Source organism: Anser cygnoides, chromosome 15, assembly GCF_040182565.1.
Source record: "Anser cygnoides isolate HZ-2024a breed goose chromosome 15, Taihu_goose_T2T_genome, whole genome shotgun sequence".
Classification (NCBI taxonomy): domain Eukaryota; kingdom Metazoa; phylum Chordata; class Aves; order Anseriformes; family Anatidae; genus Anser; species Anser cygnoides.
In genome coordinates this window covers 482205-499189 of record NC_089887.1, presented here as the reverse complement: position 1 = coordinate 499189, position 16985 = coordinate 482205, and the positions used below count along the sequence as shown (strand labels likewise).

Genomic DNA, 16985 nt, shown 5'->3' with positions numbered 1-16985 from the left:
GCTTTCTCCCTACTTCCATTTATTTTGGTACTTTGTTCCTGCAATGCTGGCTGTTATTATGATGCTGTCAATTACAGATGGCATCTCTGATTCTGATTGCACTTTGCTTACAATTAAGCATCCTATAGAAAAATGGAAATGCTGGGTCATTAACATAAAGTAATAATAAGGTAAACCATTCAATTATGTAGGAAAAAAACATTTTGAATAATAAGGATATTGTATGCCTAAAAGACATTCAGATGCCAGTGTATTACCATTTTTGCATACATAATAAATGAACTTAAACCCCAAAATAATCAACACAAGCAAATAATAAATAGCTGTGCACTCAGCCACAGCCTGGCTGGTGTTGTTTTCTCCTGGGTCAGAAGAGCAGCTCCTGGACGGGAACAGAGAAGTCCCAGGTCTGTGTGGTCTTTGGCAGCCCTTCTGAGGAAGGCTCAGTCCCCACGGGCTCTCCCCTTGCTGCCCGGGGGGATGCGCGGCACCTGGTGCCCAGAGGGACGGGGCACTGGTGCTCCTCGCCGCACAGTGTGGTCGGGCTGGGGGTGGCAGGGCTCTGGATGTGGTGAGTGTTTGCATTGCGGAGCTGTGCAGATTAACGAGTGGAACGTGTTTGTTTTGGAGCAGGGGAGAGGTTAATGCCAAAGGGAAGGTCTGGCCACTCAGTGTTGAAGTGGAAGGGTCTGGGACTGGCTCTGTTTCTTCCAGTGTCTGCTGTCACCTGGGTCGCCCCACTGCAAGAGCCCGTCGTCCTCTCGAACCAACCAGTGCGTTCAGCACCAGTAGGTCTGCACTGACCAATCTTGTCTAAAACTAGAAATAAAACAAGTAATTGCACGGACTTAGATGCTTCTGCCTGCCTGCCTTTGAACAGCCAGATGCTCCTATGACAGCATTTACCAGCTTTTTTGTGTCAAAACCTTTCTGTATCAGTGGAGTGGGAGTCCTTGTTACCACGTGTCTCATCAGCAATGCAAGAGCTCAGAAGCAGGATGTATACAATTACTTTTGTTATTCAACCTCTTCTGCAGATATCGCTCCTGTGTTGTCCTTACATAACAATTCCCATCCTTTTAGTTGTTGATGACTCTCCTATTACTCTGGCACCGTGTTAGGATAACATCCAGATACATCTGAAGAGAGGAATTTATTTACTGCTTTTTTTTTTTTTTTTTTTTTTCCTGAAAAGCTTTTAGCATGATATAGCAGCAGTGCTTGCACTTAGGCAGCCATTATTTTCAGGATTTTTTTTCCTGTTAGAAGTAAATTTTCTGGAAGATGAAACAGGACTCCTCATAGTGTGTAAATTCATATTTGCTACATCTTAATGTTCTACTTCCATGATCTTTCTTCTCAGGAAAGGCCCATCTCAGGGAAACAGGAACGGTCTAAATAACTCAGTTGAGTTGCATCAATATTCAGAGTGGCTTGGACTGTGCCTATAGCTCACTTCCTCAGCCGTGTGGTTTTCTTTTTATTTATTTTTTTAACCATATCAAACAGGCTTTTTCAGGAACTGTAGTCTGCACAAAGCATCTGAAACTCTTCTCCAAGTGTGAAACTTCATCACGCAGATGCCTCTGTTGACATTGCTGCACAGAGTCCTCAAGGCAGGCATGCTTTCTTCCCTGTTTGGCTGCTTTCCTTCCCAGCTATATGGTTTACATCAAGTCACGGACATCCAGGCCTTTTCCCTTCTTCACGTGACAATGGATGAGGTAGCATGTAAGGGACTTGTATCCTTACACTGGAGGGACTGACAGAGAAAGCACCGAGCCAGACTCAGAACAGCAGACTGCCTTGACTTGAAATTCCGCAGTCAAGAGTTGCAGCACTCGCCACTCCTGTCCGTGAGTGCATGTTCATAGCACATGTGCTAGAGAAGGCATTCAGGCTGGTGCTTCTTTGCTATGGCTGTGACGTATACAGAGATTAAATCTGTTAGACAACACTGGGATATTCCCAGCAAATAGCATTACAGCACATCTGTAGAGAACAGTAGTGAGATTAAGGCAAAACAATTTTGACTGCAGTGGAGTTCAAAATACGTGTTTCAGGGCTTTTTCACTACCTGTTTCATGCCTGGGTGATGACCAAGAGTAAGTCAAACATTAAAACTGGAGAGATCAGGCCAAGTTCATCCTTGGTAAAACAATGTCGTGCTGAACATGCGTCTTCATCCACAGAGCTGAGGTTGCTTTGCAGAGTCAAAGCTGGGTGATGCTGAGGGCTGTGGTTCTGCGAGTCACCTGCCAGGAGCTTACAGGGTTTCAGTGACTTGGCACAGGTGAGCTGCTGGTCCAGGCCAGGCGGCTCCTGGAGTCAGCAGTCCCCTAGCCTTTTGCCATGGCTGCTGGCAAGGAGGTCAGTAGCTAAGGGCACTCTCCATTGGGAAGGCAATGAAATCATGGCGACGCTATCTGAAACTTTCTAATTTCTGTGTGAGCTGTGCTGTCAGATGGGCAAGGGATTTCAGCACAAGGCAACAGACATATTCCCAAGGAGACCCACTTGAGGAAAGAACATAAGAAAGCAAGATTTAGCATTAAGATCATAATTTCAGATTACATTGTGCTCACATCAACAATCTATATACATGAGAGCCTTTGGGGAACACAAGGCAGTAATAGCTATCCAAGCCAGCCTGAACAATGAGGGTTATTTTTAATTGCAACTGAATGGATCTAACCTTGTGATGTCTGTTCACAAAGCGTTGCTGGATTAATATGGGTTCCATGGTTGCTTCTGCTAAAAGACTTTAATGGATCAGCTTAGTTCTCTGCTCCGTGATTATAGCATTCTTACCCGCCTATCATGCATGAGCCAGATGGTCCCAGTGAAATCAGAGTATATTTATATTTTTGTCTGCTACTCAGCCAGCTGCCCACTGATTTTGTTGCATAGTGGTAGGAGGAGAGGAGCCTTCCTGGGTGAAGTTCACACACCTCTTCCCATAGCCGTGATGTCTCCCTCTGCTTCCTGAAGCGTATCGGAGGAAACATGAGAGCCTTCTTTCCCAGGGCTGCCTGGAAGGATTGTCTGCCCGCCTGGAGGGCAGCCACGCTCTCTGCGGCAGAAGCAAAATGCTGTCTCCTGGCATGGATTCAGCCACTTCCCAGTGTGCACAGGGATATCTTCGGTTCTATCGGTGATGAGAGCCATTAAGAAGGTACAAGTACTAAAGAGATCCTGAACGATGCCTATAAAACCTCTGAATCCCTGACAGAATCAATAGTGGACTCTCAGGAGTAACTTCTTATCCAGGCCAACTCAAGCACATGCCAATGAGCTGTTAAAGATTTTGCATTTTGTGGAGACACAGAATCTGTTTCTTTGCAATTGTTGGACTCTAACTGGGCTAGATGGTGAACAATCGCATTAGAAACAGACTGTGCTCCCAAGGCATCTTCCCCGCTTCTGGGAGCGTGGCTGGGATGATGCTGGCAGCACCCTTCCTCCAGGCGCCTGCCCTGCCCGCCCCGTCCCTTGAGGGCAGTCGGTTGTGCTGAGGCATGGCCCCTGCTGGGGGGCAGGGGGTGCTGTGCCTGGCCCCCTGGGGTGCGGGTCCCGGTGGCACCCGGGGGCTGCTCCCCGGCCGGGAGGCAGGAGCTGCGGTGCCCTGCTGGGGCCGAGCAGCGATCTCGGGCCAGGCTCGGGCCCCTGTATCCCGCTGTTTGTGTTTGCTTCCTTTTTGATAACTTCGCTATTGACACAATTTCAGATTTGGCATTTCAGTTACCGTAGCAACTCGATACTTCCATTCTCTGATCAGATCAGCTTGCAGTTAGTCAACACGGTGCTAGCACCTCCGTCGTTATGGCAACACGAACCCGCTCTGCATCGCTCTGCTGGCACCCGAGGGAGCAGCCCCCGGGGCTGCTCACTTGCCTGGCCGCGGCTGAAGCCAGAGGTGCCACCGCTCTGCTGCACGCCCTGGGCTCCTGAAGAGCCCAGGAGACGTTGGGGAGAAGCTTGGCGGGGAAGGTGGCTGGCACGGAGCAAGTGTCCTTGCACTTGGAAGTGCAAGGAAGTCTGCTTGTGTGCTCTCAGACTGCCACTCCTGAGAACATTTTGCACAGGCACCAAATGGCTTGACAAACTTTGGGACAAACAAAATCTTCTTGTCTTGGAAAGGGAAAAAACCAGTCCCAGGCATCCCTTGATTTATGGGCATTAAATCCTGCAAGAGGGCAGAGCAGCCAGCCATGGGGACGGGGGATTCTCCCCCTCCAGCCACAGCCAGGCAGGGTCACACCAGCTTCCAAGCTGTGAAGCTGCTCCAGTGAGTCTCCCGGGGGCATTTTGTTTCCCTTTAGCTCCAGTCTGAACTGGCACACGCTTTTCTGAAAGTGCCTTGCAATTTGTTTGATGTTTTTTTATTAAAACACATGTGCAAGCCATCTGAATTAGAGCAGTATGAATCTATTAGGCAGCGACAGATGCAAGTTTTGTGTCTCTTATTAGAAGGGATTAGATTCTGAGGTTTAGTGATGTGCAAAGGATTGGACTTTGGAGAGATTAAAATTATTTTCAGTGTTAAGCACAGTATTTCTAAGCTAATGCACTCAGTCTTGAATATAGATTCACAGACCAAAAAGATTATAAAACATTAAACCTATGTAAATTCAGCTGTAAATTTATGTTTGAACAAATTCAACACGAGATTTGACTTGGGGGCTTACAGCAAATAGGTTCTGCTTTTAATGCGTATAGCAGCCTTCGGTTGCAATGCTGTTCTCCCCTTGAAAGTCCCACGCCTGCTGAATTACTGGCAGGTCACAGTTGACAGCTCAACCAATTATACCAGAATGTGTTAATAATAAAATGGAAAATGACTTCATGTTTGTCTTTTCTGAAGACAAAAGCGGATGTTTGCTCCACACTGAGGAGCTGCAGAGAGACGAGCTCCATGTGCAGGTGTCACTGTTGCAGCCCATGGCCATTGCCTCATTCAGATAGCAATTGTGCAGATCGATGTCCTTCTCAGTGGTCCTCTGAGCCCTGGGAGTTGCTGTGAACTTTTTTCTCTTGTTGGAAACGTGAAAATACGGTTAACAAAGACTCCTTTTGAGTGGGATTGCAGGAAACCTGCAACATCGTGAACAAGCTGCCTACACAGAGATAAATGACAGCTGTGACTGAAGGAATAAACAAGATAATCTGGATTTAAATAAACCACAAGGGGATTTTGGCAACATGCAAATTCACAAATTTATAAAATGTATCCTTTGAAAATAAAGAGCTTGTCTGAAGCCAGCAGTTAAGAACAATTACTACAGCACGTTTTTCCAATGAGGGCTGAGAGCTGGCCTTTGCCACCAACCAGAGGGGAGAGGGAAGCAAGGGTTCTTACTGCCCATCACTGCACAGCAGTTGAAGGGCATTTTTATGCACAGAGCAAACAACTGGCAGAGGTGATGGCAGAGTCCCCTTCCTGACTGCAGAGCTGCAGGAGCGCTCAGGGTGGTGGGGGGGGCACAGAGCAGCCTTGCCCTCCCTTAGTATCCTGGCCACAGCACTGGGGAATGAACGTGAGAGGAGAGAAATATCAAAATCCCAAGCAAGCACCCAATAATACATATTTGATCATCTGCAGGGAGGACCAGGTAATTCCTGGATCCAAGCCCAGGAATGGTAATAAAAGTTTCATCTTGACATTGCGCATCCCCGAGATGCTGCTACCTACAGGCATGAGGAAGGGATGGATGCTCCCCCCCGTACCTGAGCGAAGGCTTCGTTGCTGCTGGATGGCGGTAGAGCACCTTCCGGAGGGAAGCGGCTCGTCGTCGTTGCCCAGCTTCTTCAGGCAGGTAACAGTGGAGGTGGAAAAGGGCCAGGGCGGTGAGCAGAGACCAGTGGCAGAGCTGAGAGCAGACGCATCCCCTCGCAGTGCCGTGTCCCTTAGGCTGCTCTGCCTCGGTGTGCCAGGTGTGGTCAGCAGCTGCCTCTTCATTAACTGGCCGGGCATTGAAAGTAAAAGAAACAGTGTAAGAAGAGCCAAAGACCACTCAAGAGGCTGTACAGTCCTTTCCAGGAGCAAAGCATTGCAAAGAGCTCTGCAGCAGCAGCCGAGGAGAGCAATCCAGGGCGCCGCGTGCTGCCCAAGCGAGCGGTTGGTCGCCGTTCTGTTCGTGTGCACAGTTAGGGCAGAGCTCGTGGCAGCAGCTCCGTGAAGGTTATCTGCTCTGAGGACCCGCTGCGGTGCCAGGGGCTCAGCGGCTCGACATTCAACAGCCCTGTTGTTTTCACTAACGCCTGCCAGACGGTGCCATGCCATGTTCTCTGCTGCACCCCTGCCAGCAGCTCTCACATGCAGCAGGATGTGTGTGGGATGCGTTGGCTCCTCGGGCTGACATGCTCCAGCTCCTTCACAGCTGCATTTGCACCGTGGGGTGCCCAGCAAGGCAGCTAGTATGCCTGCCCAGGAAAGGCAGCACCTAGGAAATAACTCTGAAAGGGGACAGAGGTCAGGAAAAAGCATTTCTGCATGTGAGTCCCGAAGCTGCAGTAGTTCTGGTGCTCTGCAGGGCCTGGAGTCTCAGGGAAGGATGCTTCTCACTGCACACTGCAGTTTCCTATGTTATCCTTAAAACTGTATGGCAAAAGCTGAATCTGCTTTTCTTCCTCTTTTCCTTGATCGCTACTACCCTGCTGTCTCCCCTTAGTACCAACCTATCTATCCATTCGTCTTTATTGTGCACAGAATTAAACACAGACCTTAAATGCGACAACACTTTCAGATTATTAGCTCTGCAATTTCTTGGCTGCTGTTTATTGTGATAACATCATCTGAAGGGGCTGTTGTAATTAATAGTTTGTATGTGGTTCTTTCAGAACCCCCTGGTGTGTTGGTTTTATACTTGAACATCAGCCACTATAACTTGCTTCCAGTATATTGTCTGAAACATCCCCACTGCAAAGAAAAAGCTTAGAGGCCTTTTTTTTTTTTTTGGTGTGTGTGCGTGTTGCAACAGCTTATTGAAACCATAATTTAAAACAAAAGCTAAGTAAGTATAATATATAATATTAAAGTCTCCCCCTTGACCCCAGAACAGAGGGGAGCAAAATCCTTGTTTACAGAGCTGCCTATGAAGGAGCTATTGCCACTGCACCTCAGTGCCTGGAAGGAGAGGGAAACTCCACTCCTGGCTGACTCCCAGCCCTGCCAGCCGTCGGGATGCACAGGAGTGAGCGTGGGTGAAGGACGGCAGCAGTACTTCCTCTGAATTCAGATTAATTTTCATTTCTTTTAAAGCGATGTCATCTAAGAACCCACAAATCACAGTCACAATCCATAATACAAAGCAATCAAAAGCTTGTGCAGGGACTAAGTCCCTAATGCCTTACCCCATAGCCTAGATGCCTTGCTCAAGGCTAAATGTCCCAGGGGCTGCAAATGCTCATGGTGTTGGAGCAAATGCAGTGCAGCTGCTGTCAGCAGCCCCCTGCAGCCTGATGGTACAGCCAGAGCATCAACACAAGGTGCAGGGGCCCAGGCAGCCCTCATTTCTCTGAGCTTTCCCTTTCAGCATCCACAGGCATTTGCAGAACAGCATCTTGTCAGACAGGAGACGAGATACAAAGATATATGACTGTAAAACAACAGTCTAGTGGCTGTGGCCAGACCAATTCACGCTGCAGCGGAGGTGCCAAGTAGTTGTGAGCGATGCGAACCAGCCCCGGGAGCCCCCCAGGGGCTGTGTAGCCCCACAAGCTCCATGCTACAGAGCAGATGTGCTGGTGCTGTGCCCACCACCGGGGTGTGCAGGGCAGGTCTCTGCCCGTGCCGTGCAGAGGGTCAGACCAGACAATGGCAAGGGTCCCCTGGAGCCCTATTGCCTATAGTCCAATAGAGCTTTTAGCTTCTCATAATCGCCACATTTTGACATTTGACAGCCTGCTGCTTGCTGCCAGGGTGTCTGACTCAGAGGAGCATACACCAGCCAATTTTGCCTGGGCTGGTCCCTCCTTATGCTCAGACAATCGCATAGGAAAACAGCTTATCCTGTCCGAGAAAGCATAAACAAGTGTGCAGTGCTGCTGCGCGGGTGTCAAGGTAATTGAACACCATAGGGTAATGGTGTTTTCTGCTCGCCTGGCAGTCCATCACCATTTGCAAGGTAAGAGGACTTTTGCACGCTGCTACTTCTCCGATTACTGACTGGTGTCAAAGCCGGGGGACCTGGCAGGAAACCTCCCAGCCGTCACCCAGGCCGCGGTGCTGCTGTCCCCAGGGGCTGACAGTTCAGCTGCCCCCCGATCGCCTGAGGTGCTCCGTGTGTAGCACAGGCCAGCAAGCAGCAGGGTGAAAAGTGGGCTGTAGTTAAATTGCCATCGCATCAGTTAAAAAGGAATTGTGTAGAGATTGCTAGCTATAAATGATGATAAAATAACTATTTTGTAGAGCAAGGAACAGAAGAGTAACACATTGATTTTGGTAATTAATGGTTCAATAGAAATCTGTTCTGGGAACGCCCTGGGCGAAGTCACAGGGTTGGAAGAGCCTTTATTCCCTGGTTCCAGTTTCTCACTCCTCTGCCCTGTTTGCCAAGGCTGCTCACAGCTCCTGGCACAGCCACAGCCACCCAGTCCTGCATGGTTTGGCTGCCACAGCTCCTTGCAGACTCCTTGCAGGCCAGTTAGCCCACGCTGTGTCACCAAGAGGAGAACTGCCTCAGGGCTTCCTCCATTTGCCTCAGGAGCCCAAGGGCCAACAGGGACTGCCCTCAGCACTGTAGTGACATGAAGCTGTGCTGTGCAGTGCCGGAGAAAATGACCGCATTCACCTCTTCTCCTGACACTGGTGCTGCTGGTGTCAGAGACCTCGAGCAGGCCCAGCATGTGCCCTGCCTTTGGCCCTGTCTAGCAGCAACAGCGCGCGGACCGACAGGCACAGGTCACTGCTTCAGGAACAAGGGGTAAAGACGAGTGTTTGGAAATCTTTCTTATTTGGTCTAGCCTATTGACTGTGGTGGTATCCAGAACTTCTCGTTGCCTTCATCAGTTCAATTACTGAATTACCAGTGCTTCTATTTTCAGCAACAGATAAGAAATATTTAAGTAGCCAAAGCAAACATTTGCCTTATCTTACAATCCAAGAAAACTACACGGAAGGATAAAAATGAAATATCTATGTCATTACCAGTGCAGCCGGCAGTTTCACACCTGCGTGAGCATTTCCTCTCCTCTGAGGATCAGGACTGGTGCAAAACTTGACATGAGGCCATGGTAAAGTGCAGGCACTTCAGACATCAGGGTGAACAACCTTGCTGCAGGATCTGCACACCACAGGCATCGAGCAGCTCTGTGTTAGCTCAGCACTGCTCGCCCAACTCCCCCCATTAGACAGAAGCAGCCTGAATTCCTTGGGCACCGTGGGGCCTCCAGCAGCACCCTCGGATTAGAGAGCACAGAGCAGCTCCTCAGCCACCCCTGTAAGAGCGGGGCCGGGTCAGACATGGGCAGGAGCGCCGTGGCCACCGCCGCTCGCCACGCTGCGTCAGCTGGTGCCTCGCCGGGCATCGCTCGCTGGCAGCAGAGCAGCGCAGCAGAGGGTGGTAATGGCAGAAAGAAACGAGGTCCCTGCAGCTGAGTGCCTTTGGGGGAAAGTCCTGACCTGCAGGGCGACTCTGGTAATAGGGAAATGGAGCCATTGCTCACAAGCGCTTGCTGGCCTGCTCTTCAGTGCTGTTTCCCTGAGCAGGTTTTAAGATGGCCCAGCTTGCCGTGTCAGCCGCTGGCTCAGGCTCGGGCTCGGGCCCCACTGGCGTGCACAGCGACGCTGCTGAGCATGGGCGCCCCGTGAGCACGGCCTTCGTCCTCGCAGGAGGCGGATCGCTGCCTCCGCAGCCGGGCCCAGTGAGAGCGGCCGCATGGAGCAGTGCTGCCCGTGGCTTCAGCTCTGCAGGCGGGCACCCTGTTTGTGCAGCAGTCGGCCCCTGACCATGCTGTGGGCCTTGGTGTGATGCGCACAGCTGTAAAAGATGCTCCCTTCCTACAGGGCTGTTAAATCTGGGTGCTGGATCCCCCACAGGAAAGCCACTCTGTAATTCTGCAGCGTCTACAGTCCCCTGCCGCTTGCTTCCCTCTTAATCTGTTCAGGCTTTTCTTAAAGGAAAAATACCTCAAGATGCATTGTTCTTGGCTAATCCCTGCTCCTAGCAATCTGCTGCTCCTCAGGCAAGGCAGGGGCGAAGCACAGAACCCCTCTGGGCAGGCTGGCAGCAGTCAGGGCTGCAGAAACAGGCAGCTATGCACCGGGCACAGCGGCAGAGGGGACGAGCTGCTGGCAGCCCCGGAACCTCCCCCTCCTGTCCTGTCAGCAGACTCCCACTGCCTCCTGCAGCGCCTCGCAAAACAAGCCCAGTTGGATGGATTACACTGGCAGTAAATACACAAATAATGGAGGGGTTTGAAGCAACCAAATACAAGGCACAGTGACAGGCAAATCTAGCTGGGCCTTGTCTGACAGGCACTTCTGCTTGCAGACTTCAGCTGTGTAATTCCATGAAATGACTGCTTCCGAGTGCTCTGCTGTTTGACGTCAGCATTGCTGCGGTCGCTGGTGCCCAAGATGCTCTCACAGAACCATTTCCAGCCATTCACTTTGTTTCCTCAGCATATGTTTGAACTAAAAATAGTGAGAATGCGAAGGGATAATCCTGCAAGACCCGGAGCACCTCCCTCCGTTCCGCTGCCGCAGACCCCGCTGCATGCCGGAGGCGCTGCAGGGTCACGCAGCCCACGGCAGGAGCAGGCTGCATCCCCCCATCCTGCTGCATCTCCGGCCCAGCAGCCCCACGAGGCACCGGGCATGCAGGACAAATTAGCAAGCAACAGGTTAAACAAACTATACTTGTGTGGGTGTGCATATGCACAAGTATTTGAAAAGCTTTAGATAAAAATATTGTTAGAACGCGCTTAAAAAGCAGTCAATACTGTGCCTGTAAAGCCTTTAAACACACACACTGCGGTATCGAACACTTGCACAGCGCAGCAAGCGCTCCCAGACATGGGTGTACGTGCGGGTGCTGCGGCTGCCGCCCCATAGCCTGGCGCTTTACCCAAGCCCCATGCGCTCGGTGCAGAGGGCGGCCGTGCCGCGATCTGCAGGGTGCTGTGCCAGGCTGCCGTGTGGGATGGGGCTTGGCCACCGGGAGCCCCCGCTGCTCGCTGCTGCCGCACACGCCGTGGGCCGCCCTCACTGCCGCTCTGCCCACCAGCCTCGTTGGCACCCGGCAGCTCATGAGGCTCGAAAGAGGCTATAGTGCACTTGGAGGGGACGTCTTTTAATACCTTCCGGCTTGCTGTGATAATCTTCAACTGGGGGCAGCTGGGACAAGCATTTACCTCTTCATTTTCTTAGATATAAGTGCTATCTTGCTGGATTTTCATTTTACAATATGGTAATATGCTATCCAGGAAAGTCTTGCTACATGCTAATTTATCCAGTAGGCAAATTCCTTTTGGCTAATAAAAGTGCTTGCACAGGAAGCTCAAAACCCAGCAGCAATTAATTATTGACAGAGCATGTGAATTAGAGATAAAAGAAAAGTCATTCTTTCTCACACACAAGATAGTAAATAAATTTAATTATTGTACTAGAAGCAGGGGATCTTATTCTGTATTAAGTTTTATTAGCTGAGACATTTAAAAGCATGTCATCATAACAAAAAGGTCTTGTGTAATCCTAACTGCACCACTCCGGTACAAGGCTCTGAAGTGAATAGACTTAATTGAGCAAATGGAAGCAGATGGCTTGCTGAACAGACAGGTATTGTACAGGTTTATTGTCAATTAACTTTTGTCTACATTTGCCTATGGCGAATTGACTGTATAATGTGTTACCAAGGCTAATTTAACACTTCAGGTGCCCACCATGTCCGGGGGCTGAGGAGAAACAAAACCACAAGTGCTTTGGTCCCTGGGGCCTGCAGCGTCCCTCCTCCTGGATGTCCTGCCGATACCTGCACAGGGCAGCAGGGGACCCCAGGTGTCTGCCCGTGCCCGGCCGCTGCTTAACCACTCCTCCCTCTGCTTCTGTGCAGGAACGTGATGCCCAAGACCCTGGATGGGCAGATCACCATGGAGAAGACCCCCAGCTATTTCGTGACCAACGAGGCCCCCAGGCGCATTCACTCCATGGCCAAGGACACGAAGCTGATCGTGGTGGTGAGGAACCCGGTCACCCGCGCCATCTCGGACTACACGCAGACACTCTCCAAAAAGCCAGAGATCCCCACCTTTGAGGTGCTGGCCTTCAAGAACCGGACCCTGGGGCTGATCGACGCCTCCTGGAGTGCCATCCGCATTGGCATCTACGCCCTGCACCTGGAGAACTGGCTCCAGTACTTTCCTCTGTCCCAGATCCTTTTTGTCAGTGGTGAGAGGCTCATCACTGACCCAGCTGGGGAGATGGCCAAGGTTCAGGATTTTTTAGGCCTCAAGAGGATTGTGACAGAGAAACACTTTTATTTTAATAAAACCAAGGGGTTCCCCTGTCTAAAGAAGCCAGAGGACAGTAGTGCTCCCCGGTGCTTGGGCAAGTCCAAGGGTCGAACTCACCCCAAAATAGACCCTGACGTCATCCACAGACTGCGGAAGTTTTACAAACCGTTCAATGTCATGTTTTACCAAATGACAGGCCAAGATTTCAAGTGGGAGCAGGAAGAAAGTGATAAGTAGAACCAAGAAATCAGGAAAAAAGCTCTTCTGTTTTGAGATGTGAATCATCATTAGAGACCCAAAACTCACACAGGGCTAAAGGCTCAGTCTCGTAAGCGCAAGAGTCTTGCGTGGTTAAGGTTGCAGCCAGAGGTGAACAGCATTTCCAGTTCTGAAACGTTAGTGACACATCACCTCCAGGTTGCATTTAGGCCTGGGCTCTCCCCTCCTGAGGGATCAGGGAGTGGGTGGGAGGAGGAGAAGGTGGAGGGAGCAAAGCTGCTTGAGGTGATGGGATGCTTCGTGTCCACGTTCTGCTGCTGGCGTGTTCCTCGCAGCCAGGCAGGCGGGACCAGCACGTCCTGCTGCCACTTGCTGAGCGTGAAGGTGACGTACAAAATCCAGCAGCAACAAGACAAACCAATAGATTCAATTTCTCCTGCCCTGGCTTAAAGTTTTGGTCAAGCAGCAGCATGAGATCTGGTAAATTCAGGACGTGCATTCACATGCACGCTGGTATTTGTGTGGGGAAGGAATAAAGCCAGTTATGCTGCAAAGGAACTATGTACAGAAACTTCATTTGCACCAGATGTTCCAATTACTTGTTGCACTAAAACTAGTATTTACCAAGTGCCACAAAATCCTGGGCCCGATTCTCCTCTCACTGACGGCTGTAACTCCACTGACAGAAGAGAATTGTTCTGGTTTATGGGGATGCTCAGTAAGATCAGAATCGGGGCCTTCTCCCAGCCCCTGTCCTTCTCTGCCAAACCACATCCTGAGGCCATTCACAGAGCGCCTGCTGGCCGGGCTGTGGGCGCCGTGCGGTGTCCCGGCCAGCGGTTTGGTGCTCCCAGTGGGATCCCAGGCTGTCACTGCAGGCCACAGGTGTTGGGGACGGCTTTGTCATCACAGCACAGGTCTGGCCATCGGGGCCCAGGGACTGCGGTACTTTTGCACCTTGCACATCAGATCCCTGCTGCTTACAATGGGGTTTGCATAATCCTGAAGCAGCCTTCATCTCTACTTCAGAATCTGTTACAAAAAAGCAATTAATTCCCAGGGTGAGCACTGCTCTGCACAACATATGTGTGTTTTCTAATGGAAATGACCGAGTCATATGCTCAACCAAATTTGCAAGTCCTGGTAGAAACCATAAAATAAACCCGTATCACAATTGAATCCTCCAGCAACGTGATCCAAGCTGCATGCTGGGAACAGTGGAGAGCAAGACAACAGCACTTCGAAGCAGCCACTGTTTTCCATGTCCATTATTGAGAAAAATAAAACCGAGAGGGAACAAAAGAAAAACTGCAGAACTACCATTGTGGAAGTGTTCCCTTCGCACGGGTGATTACTAAGGCCACCCAAATGTTGCTGGCTACTCTCTTTTAACAAGTGGCCGTAGGACAAGCGTGGCTGTTGTGCGTCTCCCACTGCCTCACAGATGCTGGGTCCCTGGCTGTTCGACAGCAGCAGAGATGCAGTATGAGGTTGCTTTAGGAGGACCAAGACTCAATTTTGATTAAGGTGGGAAGAAAACCCCATTGATCCAACTAACCAAATGAAATTATTGTTACATTAGGTAACGAGCTGAACCTGCTTTGGGTTTCACGCTCTGTCACGTGGTTCATTACACTATAAAGTGGTGCTGGTGCCTTGGACTGGGTGAAGAAAGAGTTGAATTCATTTTGAAAATTTACACCGTGGCCTGTTCCGGAGGGGCATCACAAAACTCCCTGCTAAATTGATATCAGTTCCTATCACCCCGATTAGATTTTAAAACAGCTCCTGACATAACTTTTTTTTTTTTTATACAGATCCTCAAATTCCCAGGTTGTTACATGAAAATTGGAAGTATGTAATAGGAATAACTTTATGGTATTTCACATGATATTAAGATACCATATAATCTCCTAAGCGAAAGCTGCTGTAATACAATTTGCTGCAAGCTGACCGGTGAATTCAGCTGGAGGACTAGGGCTTCATTTTGAGGCCCAGCAGCCAGAAATTTCCTCTCTTCCTGCTGCGCTGCAGCCCTGAAGCCAGGGCGGGTTCAGGCTGATGGCGTGAGCGGAGTCTTTCGGCAGCTCTGGTGGCCCAGGGCCCAGCTGGGCTGGTGGTCCTTGCTGCTGCTGGAGGCTGCCATGGACCGTGGTCCCGCTCACGGCATCGGCTGTACAGGTTGGTGGCTGTTCGTAACTGCGGCTGCTAGTGGCTAATGGCACGGCACCGCGCATCTCCCCCGTGGCCAAAGCTTGGACTCTTCAGCCCCATCCGCAGCTTCATCTGGAGCAAGGTCTCTGAGGCAGGTCTTTTTGAGTTTGTGCGAGCCCCTGGGAACACCGAACCCAACCCACCAGGTTTCCTGCACATCCCGGCCCTTGCTCTGCTCTAGGCATTGTGCCGTGGCCCCGTGGCTCCGGGGCAGCTCAGACTGGCTTCTTCCAGGAACAGGCTTCTGACCCCTGATTGCCACCGAGCCGTCATCACACTTCTCATCATGCCTGTTCCTGGAGGGAAAGGAGATCTGAGAATGTGTGTTTGCGTGAGAATTACGACCCAATGAAGCACCCAGTTAGGGAACTCAGCCGGCTTGTGGCTGGGCCAGCGAGGAGCTTCCATTTTGCACTCAGATGAAGGACAATCACCCCCATAACTTGGTGAGTTTTCCAGAGCTGCGAGAAGCCCCAGCCCAGGGCACAGCTGAGCTCTGCGTCCTTTCCCTGGCGCAGCGAGGGCTCACCAAGGGGAGTGGGGCAGGGAGCAGGTGGCGCTGCAATGAACCATGCCCCACCGTCCTGCCCCTGTTCTGGATCCTCATTCTTTTTGCCATATATGCAGAGGTTTATTTTTTATATCGCTGCAATCTCAAGCTTGGGCAGAGATGCTAAGCAGCCAGGGGCAGCCCCGCTCCGTGCATGTGAGCAGCTGGAATTACAAGTGGCACAGGGAGGGCTCCTTGGGGTGTGGGGTTTTGTTCTGTTTTCTGAGACATAACCCCACCTGTGGCCCTTGTCTGCCACGTGAGGGGCTGTGTCTGCATTGCTAATGCAGCACTTTGACAGAGGAATTATTTTCTATCTATCTGGCCAGAGAGTGGCCTGCCAAAAGAGAGAGTCAGGTTAATAATATTTTTTTTTTCAACTATTCAAATGTCAGCATTACAATACACAGGAAATTGAATTTTGTATTTGATTTCAATTAGCAAAGCATAAATTATATTTAATTTTATACGCAGACTGGGTGATTCATTGTTCTGGAAAAGCTGGTACTTTATGGTTCAGAGACTGAAAATGGAGAGTTAGTCTTTTCTGAAACCCCATTGCTGTGCTGTCACCTCCTCCCAAATACGTCTCTGTCTGTCTGTGTCATTCTGTACCTGAACAATATGAACATCTTGAACCGCACACTTGAACCCACAACTCTAAACAATAAAACGTTGTAGCAGCTGCATTTCTCTGCTCCGTCCCTCCTTGGCCCCGCAGCAGCACAAGCCCAGTGCGGGTGGCAGAGCCCAGGGGGATGCCAGCCATGACCCCCACCCCCAGGGATGTGGATCCCTGATGCCAAATGGGCCATGGGAAAGGCACCACGGAGCGCCAGGCTCAGGCCAGGCACGGTGCCAGCCACTGCTCTCTCACTGCCGCAGGAGACACCTGGGAGGGGAGATGGCCCCAAAGCGCGCTGCCTCAGCTAGGGACAGCAGGATGTGTCCCGGGGGTTGGGAGGGGGCAGCCCTACTCGCTGGCCTCGCAGCTCGGGGTTCATTGCCAAGGTCACAAGGAACAAATGCCCCAGCGGTGCCTGGAAAGTGCTGCTCGCCACTGCTTAAGGATAAATCAGTTTATAATAAAGTCAGAGAGAGGGCTGGCTGCCAGGCAAATAAATTAGGAGGAAAATTTTTTTATCTTATTTTGTGTGCACAATTTCCTGTTAGCTTGCAAAAAGCTATTTGACAGCATGGTCTTATTGTGTCATCTGATAAAACCACTGAAAAACTTTTATCAACAAAATTAGGAAGTAGTGAACTATAAAATTGCTAATTATTTTCTAGTAAATTTACTTTTAAATAACTTTAGACACCAATTACAGGCACCATTAAGCACCATTAACACTGGGTATATTTACCAAACAACGATGGAATACTTATTATTCAAATCAAGATCATTTTGGTGCAGATTTTGATGGTTGGAAGGCAGTCCCATCTTACCAGATGTCTAAAAAGTCATCAGTAGATCAATTACACCTCAAGTGTAGCCAGATTCCTAATATCTGAATTGTGGGTCCATAAAACCCAACCCTCGAAACAAACA

The 16985-nt window shown here is 50.3% G+C and overlaps 1 protein-coding gene across 1 annotated transcript in view; it reads left to right on the top strand.

Annotated features, from left to right (window-relative positions):
• The window catches only part of HS3ST4 (heparan sulfate-glucosamine 3-sulfotransferase 4), a 65479-nt gene extending 49356 nt beyond the window's left edge, over positions 1-16123 (top strand). Inside the window, exon 2 of the mRNA XM_048066634.2 lies at positions 12054-16123. Coding sequence (XP_047922591.2) covers positions 12054-12690 — 637 coding nt within the window. The 3' untranslated portion in view covers positions 12691-16123. The remainder of the gene's footprint in view (positions 1-12053) is intronic.
• Positions 16124-16985: the final 862 nt, after the last annotated feature.